A 12,638-nucleotide genomic window follows, 5' to 3' on the forward strand; every position below is an offset into this window, starting at 1 on the left:
GAAGGAGCTTGAGGATTCAGGATGTGTCACTTTCGTACAGTTTTCTTGAGTTTTCTGCACAAGAAGGGCATGCATGACTGCCATGGATTGTGCCATAACTGAAATGAGAGGGGTGTGGGACTGCCTTGGCTGTGTGAGTTCCTCTGTCCTTGAAACTTTGGAAGTCCTGTCCGCAATACTGTTCCATGAAATATTGATTGACCTTGAGGAAGAGGATGCCAGTCGAATAAATGGTTGAGCTTTTGCAAAGTGTGTTTCTTATTATTAGTTAGTGAACTCGGCCTTTTTAATCTTTTGGTGCTTTCCTTTTTTGAAAACACTTCATGCTAATGATGAGGACGTATTAAATTTTTTTTTGGCACTGTACATCTACACTTGACTATCTAGAAAGCTAACTTAAATTTTTTGAATTAACTTTACAGATGGACCGCCACAAATACGTGAAGGTTGCATATCATGGTTTTGCTGAGATGTCTAAGCAGGATCGAATGACAATATATGGAAACAGTCCTTTTCAACAAGCCTATGATGAACCTGATTATGCCCTTATTGATACACTTTTCTCTTTGGCTGAAGCCTATCTTTTTGCACAACTTGTTGAATTCAGGGATCTTTACCCTGGCAAAATTCCTGCTTCTGCCATGTATGTATCTCTTGATTCCTTTTAAAGGCAGATAAGTAGACACTTACAAAGATAACAGCCTGAATAATGTTGCAGAGAGAGGTTCTATTTTTTTGCACATGCACTTCATTGGTCTAGCCATAACTTATATATTTACAAATTTCCTTTGAACTAGTCATATTTTCTTTCACACTTTAAAGTCAGCTGCAAAATTGGAGAATATTTTTGACACTTGAATGTGGTTGACAGTATAAAAGCGGATGTTGAGCCACCAGTTTCTTTCAAGTAAGTTATTATATTGATATAGTTGATGTTTCTCTCAATAGGGTCCATTGGGATAAGCTGTGCATTTGCAGCAGCTGTTTCTTGTTTTTTTGCCTCTCTTTTGGGTAGGTGGATGGGGCTGTGATAAAGTCATATGCTACACTTGGTCTGCTCATCTAATTATTTTTAAAGTGACACCCATGCCAAGAGGTTTTCTTTGCTTTTATGTCCTGCACATGTTATCGGAGAAGTAATACTCGGGCTAATACCCCAAGTCGGAGTTGTTCAGACTCGGACTGATTTGGGTGATCAAGGTGTACAGTAGAATGGGTAAAATATCAATTAGTTATTGCCTGAGAAAGTGAGACTGTGTCTCAGAAATACTAGGCCTAACCAATGAGCTTCCATAAGCAAAAAAATGATACAAGAGGATGCAAGAGTGTGTGCTTAGATTGCTCAATCTGTATGCATCAGGGAATTGTAAGACACATGCTTGTGTGTATATCATGTTGGCTGAAGCTGTCAGAAAGAGGTTCCTATCTAAATGTGAAGAATGGTGTGCCCACTGCCTACATCTTTAGGAGGTAGCTATGAAGAGATTGGACCTTTGCACAAATAGGTTATTAAGCTTGCGAGATCCAAGCTTCTTTTTCTTGCTGAAAAATGGTCCTGTTATTGAGTGACATTATATTATAGAGAGCCATTAGAAATCACTGAAATCATTACAAAGACTCAAGTATTCCAGCTTAATCCAATACAGAATGCCTTGGTATGAGGTACTCGGTACCTATAGGTGGCTGTTTTTAGAAGAACTAGCAAGCTAGCCCTAGACCTTCCCTTGATGCAAATCTTCACAATCCTTGGGTCATAGGGATATATATTTGGCCAACACATGTTGTGTCTAGCTGAATACATAATCCGGGATAGGTACAAGCGAACTTTGGTGATTGCGGGTCCTCTTCTCTCAATGTCGGACATAGTGACATAACACCAGGGTCCATGTACCTAATCTTAGCAGCACTAGGAGATGCCACCAAGAAAAGTTATTCTCTGACCACCAACTGAGCTGACTCCTCTGACTCTGAGCTGAACCCCTTCCTTCTTCTGATCAGCCTTTTTCTTTCTGCAGTCCTTCACAAAATGCCCTGGCTCATCACAACAGAAGCATTTCTTCTCTTTCTTCTTGTTCTCTTTATTTGAAGAGTTCAGTCCTTCGTAAGATTTGTCCTTCTTGGCACAGCTAATTTTCCCTGCAATCATTGTAGTAACAAAACTACTATAGCACCGAGGGAGCAACAGCCTTGCCATCCTGATTGAGCTCCCAGCTGCTGCCGGCTGATCCTGCACAACATTCATGTTGGTGATGTGTTTTTGTACTATTGCCCCTTCATCCATGCTCATGCCATATAGCTCCGTCTTGAGGTTCAAGATCCCACCTTGCTATTGAGATCATACATATCCCTCAAGGTTGTTCAGACCTCGAAAGTGTTCGCCATCTATAAGTGATGGCCTTGTTGTGGGTGAACCCGCCCCTGTGAGGGTAGAGTAGGAGAGGTCCTTCCCGGCTCGCCTAGTGTCACGTACCGGCCCCATTACGAGGCTCACAGGGTAGGACAGGTGTAGGGCCTGTGTGGCCATCCTCTTGTGCTGTAGCCCAAGCCCTATGGGCCCTTTTTAGGGGCAGAGGTGGGCCGACCTGCTGGTCGGCCACCTAGGCTTGTTGCTCAGGCTCACAGGCCCCCTGCATGGCTCGTGTGTAGCCCTTGTGGAGGGTAGGTGGAGTTGGCGAGGTGGAGCAGCCCAGTCGGGGCAGGATGTCAGCCCTTTGTGAGGCGTGGAGCAGGGCAGAGGGGGTCGGTTCCCTTGCTGCTGAGTTGGCTCCCTAGGCTGAGAGGGGTGCCCTTCATATAGGGCTTGTGCAGCCCCTTGTGTGCTAGGAGGGGGGTCTGCTAGGAGGCCTGGTGGGTCAGCCCACTAGCAGGCTACCCTCTCTTGCTGACCGACAAGGGAGGGGGGCTGGGGCTATTTATAGGTCCCCCCTCAGCCCTTGTTTTCCATCTCATCTTGGAGGCTGTTGAGCAGTTGTGCCCAGCTCTCAAGCAGCTTGTTGTGCAGAGGTTTTCCCCCAGGTGTAGAGGGGCTTTTGCCAAAGATCACTTGCATTGGTGTGGATGCTTGTTTAGTAGCTCCACCACCACAGCTCGTTTCTACCAGGTTTTTCACAGTCTCATAGACCCATCGGTCTTCCGAAGACTTTAATAAACTTTCTTTCTTTCTTTCTTTCTCCCTCTTAGTGTGGTGTGTGTGAGCTGCTCTCTCTCTCTCTCTCTCTCTCTCTCTCGATTTTTGTTCATTTCCACTGCAGTTGTCACATCATTATCTCCTAAGACTCCCTCAACACTCAGTGGCTCCAAACCTTCATTTTCCACAATGGGTAATTGGTCCCATCGAGCTTGCCCATCTCACTAAAATTAGGGATCTGATATCTGTTGGCCATGACAATGAACTGAAAAGGGTAAAGTTAAAGTGTCGTACGCTTGTCTGAAGCTCAGCCTCCCTCTGAGGGTACAATCCTCCAGACGTCACTTGCCTCATGTATCATACTCCATGAATCTACCTGTTAGTTGTATTAAGTAGGCATATTAGATATGGCTTCAAAGTGGCCTTGTCCTTTGATTGAGAACCTTTGATTGAGAACCACTTTTGGCTCCAATGGAGTATAGAGAGGCAAATCTTATAGTCAGACCAGCTTCTCATCATATACCAGGCTGTCCCCTTCACCAAATATTCTTTTGAATCGCTTATGTGAAGCGTTGGATAGACCTTGACCATTTTGAAGAGTAGCTGCAGCATTTATCCTCTTTGTAAAGAGGAGGACCACATTGTTCAGAAGTTAAACTATATTGCTTGCCAATGTGCGTAATCTTAGAGCCTTGGGAATCTTAGATATGCCCACATGTCCTCCTTTAGAGTTTGACGCGATTTCTAATGGTTGTCATAATATCTAGCTCTGTCATGAGCACTATTGTTATTATTTTGTCATTCTTGCATATCTTGCAAGAGTTACCTTCACCTTGATCTTTTAGGCTAACAGCTGAGCTGATACCATACATAAGCGTAAAGGCACAAAACCTTGTGGCTAAATGCCTATTTTTGTTATATGTGAACTGAATGAGTGGAAGATGCTCACTTCGATTGTCTTGTGGAAAAGTGCCCTAAGCATAACCTCCACAGGTTAGATGAGTACGCTCTGTTTGACCATTCAATTCGTGATGATCCCTATGAGTTGATATTCAATGGGGTTTCAAGGTTTTAAGATATCGATTGCAAGAACTGCTTAGTTAATTTAGAATCATGGGCACTCATAATATCTCTAGGGAAGCCATAATACTTACATAATTCCTCCACAAACACTCGTACAAGCTAAGAACTCTTGCTATTGGATCTAGTTTGAATAAGCTATGCTAGTTTGGTTACGACTTTGAACCCAATATTATCATGGCCTTTCTTTCTATGTCCATGGTACTTGTATCACAAAGTCTGTGGAAATTTTCCATCTGGATATTGGACCTTGTTGGGATAACTTGTGCTATTTGGTTACACCCTATAAGGAACTTTCTTTGCAATGGACTTGATGGATCCTCAGATACGAGAGCCAAATTGGCTTGGGAGACCTTGGTTCTTCCGACCCGGAAAAAAGGGCTGAGCATTTTTGCTGTTTTTCAATGCAGAGCTTTGCTTTGCCACCTTGTAGTTAGGGGACTTATCTAAGGGAAGGAGCCTTGGAAAAATTTCTTTCTTTGATGTATGCGGTCTTGCATTCCTTTTTCTGGCTGCAATTGGATGGACAACACTTGCCGGATTTTTTCTTCTCTAGACATCAGGATGCCTTCTTCACCTCTTATGGCTGCTATTGTCGAAGTTTGGGAGAGTTTCAATAATTCATTATGGAGGGTTTCTCGAGTTTTGCAAGATGAGATTGACAAGTAGCCAGTTATGTCGAACGACTCTTCTGATGAGAGTGGCAAACCTCTTGATGCCTCGGGATATATGGAGTGGTCTAGGTGGGAGAGAGGTGTTGCTTCTTCTTTGGTTCTTGGAAGGTTTTCAATTATCTTTCTAAACAACACAAACATTAGCTGACTAAAGGCAATAGTAGGAGGATTGCTCAGATAGATGCAACTATCATATGGAATGGTGATTTTTAAGGCACATGCGTCCCTCTTTAGGTCATTGGTCTCTTGTGGGATAGTAAAACTGACTCGCTCATAAAGGACAGCAATTATACTTTCATAAGCTCTCCCTCACTCCCTCTCTCTGTAGATGCACTAGGGCCCATGACAAAACGTCGGGCTGGACCCCCCCCAAGGTTTTTATTCATGAGAGAGAATCTGTTACAAAAGTTCAGCGTAGAGCTGTCTGGTAACCTCCTTTTTTCAAAACGTGAAAAATCCCCTTTATTACAAGAGCTTCAAGCTCATTTCAAATTGGCAACATGCCACTTGTCTAAAATCTAGACTAAGTCCTATTACATGCCACTAAGGGCCACTCTGGAGTCTTCAAAGCACTTGGTCACACGAACCGCCTCCTAGATGCTTGTCAGGCTCCCGTAGCGCTTAGGAAAAATAATTCTTCCTAGTACCTGCAACAATTAATTAAAGCGCACCACCATGGCACCCATTAATTGTTAGCGCTTTGCATGCAAATAACACACTGTGGACTAATTCTAGTCACGGTGGGCGTCCCCACTGAACACATGTGCACACCTAACAAATATAAAAATATATATTTATTCTCTGGTTGATCGGAGTCAACACTCTTGATTATAATTAAGGAGCTTTGACCAAGGGTCGAGGCGCCTTAATTATAGCCAAGTCTCTCCAACCGGAGTTGGCACATCTTGGTTAACCGGAGTTAACCCTCTTGGCGCATGCCAAGTCTTGTTGACCGAAGTCAACACTCTCTGACCGTAGTCAGCTCTGTGGTTCTCTGGTTAACCGCAGTTAACCCTCTTGGTAATAAACCAAATCTCCTTGACCGAAGTCAGGTTTACTTGACTAGAGTCAAGTATCTTTGACCGTAGTCAATCCTTTGACCATTAAAATAACTCTTTGACCATAATTAACACATATAAAACTCTTTAATTATGATCAAATAAATGGTCAATTGTACTTTGACTTAGGATATTTACATTGTGGTGACATCCCCTCGGCTTCTATTCAGTTGACCTCAACTGAAAAGCTTCCTTGTAAACATCCAAAAGCTGTGGATGATGGGATAGCATGTCTTCGTCCATCCACTTGGCATCTAATGCCGTATAATTTTTGAATTTTACAAGATACCTGTAAAACTCCTTACCCTGAGGGCCTTTACGTACAGTATGGTACACAATTTGCTCTGGCTGAAGGACTTCCTCCAGCTCATCCACTTCTGGTGGATCCTCTGATACTGGTGGTTCTGTAGGCTCTGGTCCCTGGAATTTCTTTAGAAGACTCACATGGAATGCATTGTGAATCCTCCAATGCTCTGGCAATGCTAATCTGTATGCAACCTCATTTATTCTGTCTGTAATCCTGAAAGGGCCATAGTATCTGGGAGATAACTTTGCATACACTTTCTGTTTGCCTTTAAACTTGCGAAGCCTAGCTTTTTCAAACCTCAAAAGTACCCAGTCCCCTTCCTTGAGATCTAACTGTCTCCTATGCTTATCTGCAGCTCTTTTATGTTTCTCTTGAGACCTTTCAATTGCTGTTCGGACTTGCCTGTAAGCTGTTTGGAGGTCTCTCACAAACTGATCAGCTGCAAATATTTCATCTTTGGTCCTCAATATAGGTGGCAAAATCACCTTCCCATATATGACCTCAAAAGGGGCTTTCCCTGTAGAGCTATATAAGCAAACTCTACTAACGGTAGGTACTTTTCCCAGTCTGAACTTTGGTCACCCACGTAGCATTTTAGCATATCCAAAACTGTAGAATTTGCTACTTCACTTTGACCATCTGTCTGGGGATGGAAAGAAGAAGAAAAATTCAGATTCGTCCCCATGTTATCAAATAAAGCTCTCCAGAATAGACTAGTCATTCTGGGATCTCGGTCACTAACAATGGACTTAGGCATACCATGATGTTTAAAAATTTGTGCCATGAAAAGTTTAGCCATATGATCTGCCTTTATGGTTTTGCGAACTGGAATGAAATGAGCTTGCTTGCTGAATCTATCAATGATAGTCCAAATCCCATCCAAATCCCATCATTCCCTGACTTTGATCTTGGCAAATCAAAAATAAAGTCCATTGTAATACTTTCCCATGGTGCCTGAGGCATGGGAAGAGGCATAAGTAGGCCAGGTGCCTTCCGTCTATCATATTTCACTTTCTGACATGTAAGGCATTCAGTAACAAACTGATGTATATCTTTCCGTATCCCTGGCCAAAAGAAATACCTCTCTAGTGCTAGAGTTGTTGCTGTAATTCCTGTGTCCAGCATAGGGAGGTGCATGGCATTCCCCCAAAATCTTTTTCCTCATCTCCTGGGTGATGCATAGGCAATCATCTTTCATTAAATACCCATCTTTCAGGGAATAGTGACTGGTGGATTGCCCCTCTTGCATTTGCTGTAAAATTTCACCAAAATCTGAAATCACTAGAATATTGCTCCCTCATGCCTTCCAAGTCCTGGTGATAAGCAATAGTCACGTTATTGACCTAGGGTCTCTGGGATAAGGCATCTGCCACTCTGTTCCGAATTCCTGGAGTATGGACAATCTGAAAATGATACATTGATAGCATGTTTGCCCATTTCATATGCTTCTCGGAAAGCTTGGTCTGAGTCAAAAAGTATCTCAGACTTTGGTGATCTGTCTTAACAGTAAAATCTGCACCCAAAAGATAGTGCTTCCATGTATGGATGGCATGAATTACAGCCAATAACTCTTTCTCATAGATTCCTAGATATCTTTCTGCATCCCGAAGTCTCCTGCTTTCATAGGCCACTGCATACCATTCTGATGCAATGCAGCCCCAACACATTCTCCACAAGCATCGCAATCAACATCAAAAGATTGATAAAGATCCGGGACTACAAGAATAGGCTCTGTAGTCAACTTCTCCTTGAGTGTATTGAATGCTTTCTTCTGTGATATTCCCCATGTGAAGGCTGCATTTTTCTTAGTAAGGTCATGTAATGGAGCTGCGATATCAGCAAAATGTCTGATAAACCTTCTGTAGTAAGAACACAGGCCTAGGAAACTTCGAACTTCATGCACAGTTTTCAGCTCTGGCCATTCCTGAATGACATGGATCTTTGCTGGGTCCATTTTTATCCCATTCTTGGATATTATATGCCCCAGATAGTGGATTTCTTCCAAGAAGAATTCACTTTTCTTGCTGTTTGCGTAGAGCTGATGATTTCTCAGCTCTTGAAACACTATAGCAAGATGTTCTCTGTGCTCTCCTTCTGTCTTAGAAAAGACTAAGATATCATCAAAGAAAGTACCCGTAAAATGCCTGTACTTTCGGAAGATGCGATCCATCATTCTATTGAATGTGGCTGGAGCATTTGTCAACCCAAAAGACATCACTAAGTATTCATACAACCCGAATGTAGTGCGGAATGCTGTCTTGTGCACATCCTGAGGCTGTATCCTCACTTGGTGATAGCCACTCTTTAAGTCTATCCTGCTGAAAACTGAAGCTCCATTTAACTGATCCAGGACATCATCAATGCGCGGAATAGGGAATCTATTCTTGATGGTCATTTTGTTCAGTGCACGATAATCGACGCACATACAGAATGAACCATCTTTCTTTTGTACTAACAGTATAGGGGAACAAAAAGGAGACAAGCTGGGCTGAATCAACCCTTTGGACAGCAAATCTTGTACCTGAGCCATAATCTCCTCTCTCTGAGTCGCACTGACTCTGTAAGGTGGTCTGTTTGGTGGCTCACTACCAGGCATTAACTCTATCTGATGATCTTCTGGTCTCTCTGGGTAACTCCCCTGGCAAAGTATCAGAAAAGCAATCTTTAAAGTTTACAAGAAACTGAAACTTATCTTTGTCTGCATCATTCATTTCAGCATGCATATCATTCTCTTTTTCTTTTACAAAAACCATGTATGCAGAAATTGCAGACTTTATTGCTTTACCACATGTAACATCAGATACAATGGGGATAGTGTCCCCTTTATTCCTGACAATTAGACGCTGATTTTTCCCCCTATGCACAAACTCCAGTACTCTTTCAGGAAGAGTCAACTTCACTGCCTTGCGATGGAACCAAGGCATTCCCAAGACTACATCATGATGTTTCAGTGGAGAAATGAAGAAGTCTTCCTGATCCACATAACTCTGAACATGAAGACGGAGCTTCCCTATCAAGGGAGTAACTGGCACAGGATTCCCACAGAACATCTGATCGGCATCCAAAGCCCTGCCTAACTCCTCCGTCTTTATTCCCAGCCTCAGGGCTAGATCCTCTGATATGAAATTATCAGTAGCCCCTAGATCAAATAAAATTAGCGCTTGCTGGTCTCTAACTTTTCCCCATGATAGCAGTAATTCTCGTTCTTCTGGGTTCGAAGCATGACCCAATACGTCAGGAATTCCCCCTGCCATTGGCTTTTGCGGTCCTCGTGGCTTCTCTGCCTCTTTTCCCTTCGAAGTTGAAGGCTTTTCTGGGCACTGGGCAGCCACATGCCCCTCTTTGCCACACCTGAAGCATTTCCCATCTCTACGGAATTCCGCTATCTGTTCAGGGGTGAATAGAGATTTGCCCTTATAAGTCTTTGAAAACTGAGTACCCCTCGGCTTTTGAGGCTGAAACCCTTTCTTTTCAGCCTTGGGGTACTCTTTTTTTTCTGATTTTGAAAAATCAGTTTTCTTTTTATCAGCACGTCCTGCATGCAAGGATGGCACTGTAGATGGATCTTGTAGCGGCACAATACTTGCTACTGAAGCTGAATGCATAAGGTCTTGAATATTCTTTGCCCCCAAAGCATTCACTACTGCCTGAATTCTTGGAGTGAGACCTGCTCTGTACTTTCTCATTTGGGTGCCTTTGGAGATCTTTTTGAAAGGTACAACCTGCAAATAAGCATCCCAAAACTTTTGGTTATACACATCCACTGTATCTCCTGCATCCATATGCAAGCTATCCCAATCTTGAAGAACATGGTCTCTAAACTGTTTAGGCATAAACTGCTGGTAGAAGGCTTTCTTGAAGTCCTTCCACTTCCTTGGGGCTGACCCATCTGTGGTCTGTGCACTCCACCATGCACTAGCTGTTGCTGTCAAGTGCAAACTGACCATTCTTAACTTGGAGGATTCTGAAAATTTTTCTGTACCGAATGCAGCATCAAACTGTCTGATGAACTGCAATGCTTTGTCGGTATGACCATACTGTCCATTGTAGGTCATAAACTTGACAGATTTTCCTCCCTCTTTAAATTCCTTGGTCTCTTTGGAAGACTTTCTCTTCCTAGACTTCCTGTGTTTCCTTCTTTTCCTGGATGGTTTATTTGATAAGGAAGAAGAAGACACAGAAGTCGAACTCGAGGTAGACGGTGATGGACTAGGAGATCGGTGATGATGCCTCGATCTCTTTCTGCTATGGGACCGTCCCCTATGAGATCTCTCTTTCTCAGGCTGTACACGAGAGTGTGCCTCTGGCATTGGCACGTCATATACTGCATTAGGCATAGCTTCTGTCTGAAACAAATGCTGAGCCCTTGGATCCCTTTTGAGATTTTCCATCTCTTGTATACGAGTGCGTACCATCTGTTCAAATTCTTGTTGAGTTTGCGGCACACTTCTCCGTCTTGGATGTACATCCCTATCTTGTGAATCCCATTGGATAGGTGATTGATCCATATTCTGAGATCTGCAAATTTCACACACCGTGTAGGTACTGATGCACAACTACCTTTGCTTTTCCAACAGAAAAATACCTCAACAAGAGGTGTTTTGCATTCACAACTTGTGCCAGTAACTGGGCTATCAATTCAAAGCATAAAGCCACACAGTTGCCAAAGCATCAACAACTATATTGCCCTTTTTTGGCTGCTGCAGATGGCTTCAAAAGGCATCTGTTTTTCCCTCTTTTCACTGCTCAAAGGCATGCATACTCTTTTTCTGCAAATCTCTGATTTCTCTGTTTTTCTGCTGCTTTTCTGACAGTAAAAGTCTGACAGGCAGGTGAAATCTGCTAGCAGAAACAGCCTCTGCAACTGTCTTTTTTTTTTTTTTTTTTGAAAGAACAGTAACCAGATGGAGTAACTGGCTAGTTACTCTAACCAGACTGACTGGTTCTGGTCTGGTTAGTCTGCAACTAGACTAACTGGACTAGTCACAGTCTGGTTACAGTGACCAAACTAGTCTGGTTGGGTGAAGCTAATTAGACCTCTGACCAGGGTTAACTAACCAAAGTTACACTAACCACTCGTTTGCCACATCAGCCTGCCACGTGTCTTGCCACGTCATCTGCTGAGCTGGCTGCCACATGTACTGCCACGTCAGCACCTGCATGTGCATGCCACCTGGCTGCCACGTCAGCTCGCACGTGCGGACGTCATGTCACTTGTGTGCCACGTGTCTGTTGACCTGGCAAGTTTGCCTCTGCCACGTGTGCCACGTCAGTTGGTGCCTTGCCTGCCACGTCACCTTGGCTGCCACGCTGGCTGCCACATCAGCCAAAGCCTAAGGTTCAAACCTTGGCTGGCTCACTGACATCGCACGTCACGCCGGTGCCCTTCTTCTTCAGCAACACCTATGCAGAGTGCCCCGCCCGCGCCTCGGTGACCGTCGCTCTGAGCCTGCACAGGAGCGGTGCTTCACAATTAACCTTCACGCCTCTTTTTGCAACCCACGCTACAACGCCTATGTCGCCTGCAAAGATCTCCACGGCCAAGCCTTGGGTTGCCTGCACGTCAAGCTGTTTGTCGTGGAAGCGCTCCGTTAGCGTTCGACTCTCAGAGCCCTCTCAGAGCCCTTGCGCTACTTCAAGCATGAAGACCTCTCCATAGCTTCACCCGTGCACCCTTCTCAGGCCGGCTTGATTTTATCACACGCGTTCGTCAATCATTTACAGCCAAAGAGTCCCTTGTAGCAATTTGAGGGACGTCAAAAACTTCACGTCTCCCGCACCTACGTTGGGCATTAGAGCTAGCCTATTTGCTCACGAATTCTTTGATCGAGGTCGCCATAGGAGGCAATCCTTGCCTTAGCTCTGATACCAATAAAAGCGACTCGCTCATAAAGGACAGCAATTATACTTTCATAAGCTCTCCCTCACTCCCTCTCTCTGTAGATGCACTAGGGCCCAGGACAAAACGTCGGGCTGGACCCCCCCGAAGGTTTTTATTCATGAGAGAGAATATGTTACAAAAGTTCAGCGTAGAGCTGTCTGGTAACCTCCTTTTTTTAATACGTGAAAAATCCCCTTTATTACAAGAGCTTCAAGCTCATTTCAAATTGGCAACATGCCACTTGTCTAAAATCTAGACTAAGTCCTATTACATGCCACTAAGGGCCACTCTGGAGTCTTCAAAGCACTTGGTCACACGAACCGCCTCCTAGATGCTTGTCAGGCTCCCGTAGCGCTTAGGAAAAATAATTCTTCCTAGTACCTGCAACAATTAATTAAAGCGCACCACCATGGCACCCATTAATTGTTAGCGCTTTGCATGCAAATAACACACTGTGGACTAATTCTAGTCACGGTGGGCGTCCCCACTGAACACATGTGCACACCTAACA

The 12,638-nt window shown here is 43.9% G+C and overlaps 1 protein-coding gene across 2 annotated transcripts in view; it reads left to right on the forward strand.

The window, feature by feature from the left end:
- LOC147881833 (uncharacterized) overlaps positions 1-12,638 on the forward strand; it is a 60,291-nt gene that overhangs the window by 9,330 nt on the left and 38,323 nt on the right. For both annotated transcript variants that reach the window (XM_087401401.1, XM_087401402.1), the window contains exons 5-6: positions 423-643; positions 872-907. In XM_087401401.1, the coding sequence (XP_087257527.1) occupies positions 423-643; positions 872-907 (257 nt within the window). The remainder of the gene's footprint in view (positions 1-422; positions 644-871; positions 908-12,638) is intronic.

Source organism: Dipteris shenzhenensis, chromosome 30 (assembly GCF_047967505.1).
Source record: "Dipteris shenzhenensis isolate YYH24624 ecotype China chromosome 30, Dip_SZ_1.0, whole genome shotgun sequence".
Classification (NCBI taxonomy): domain Eukaryota; kingdom Viridiplantae; phylum Streptophyta; class Polypodiopsida; order Gleicheniales; family Dipteridaceae; genus Dipteris; species Dipteris shenzhenensis.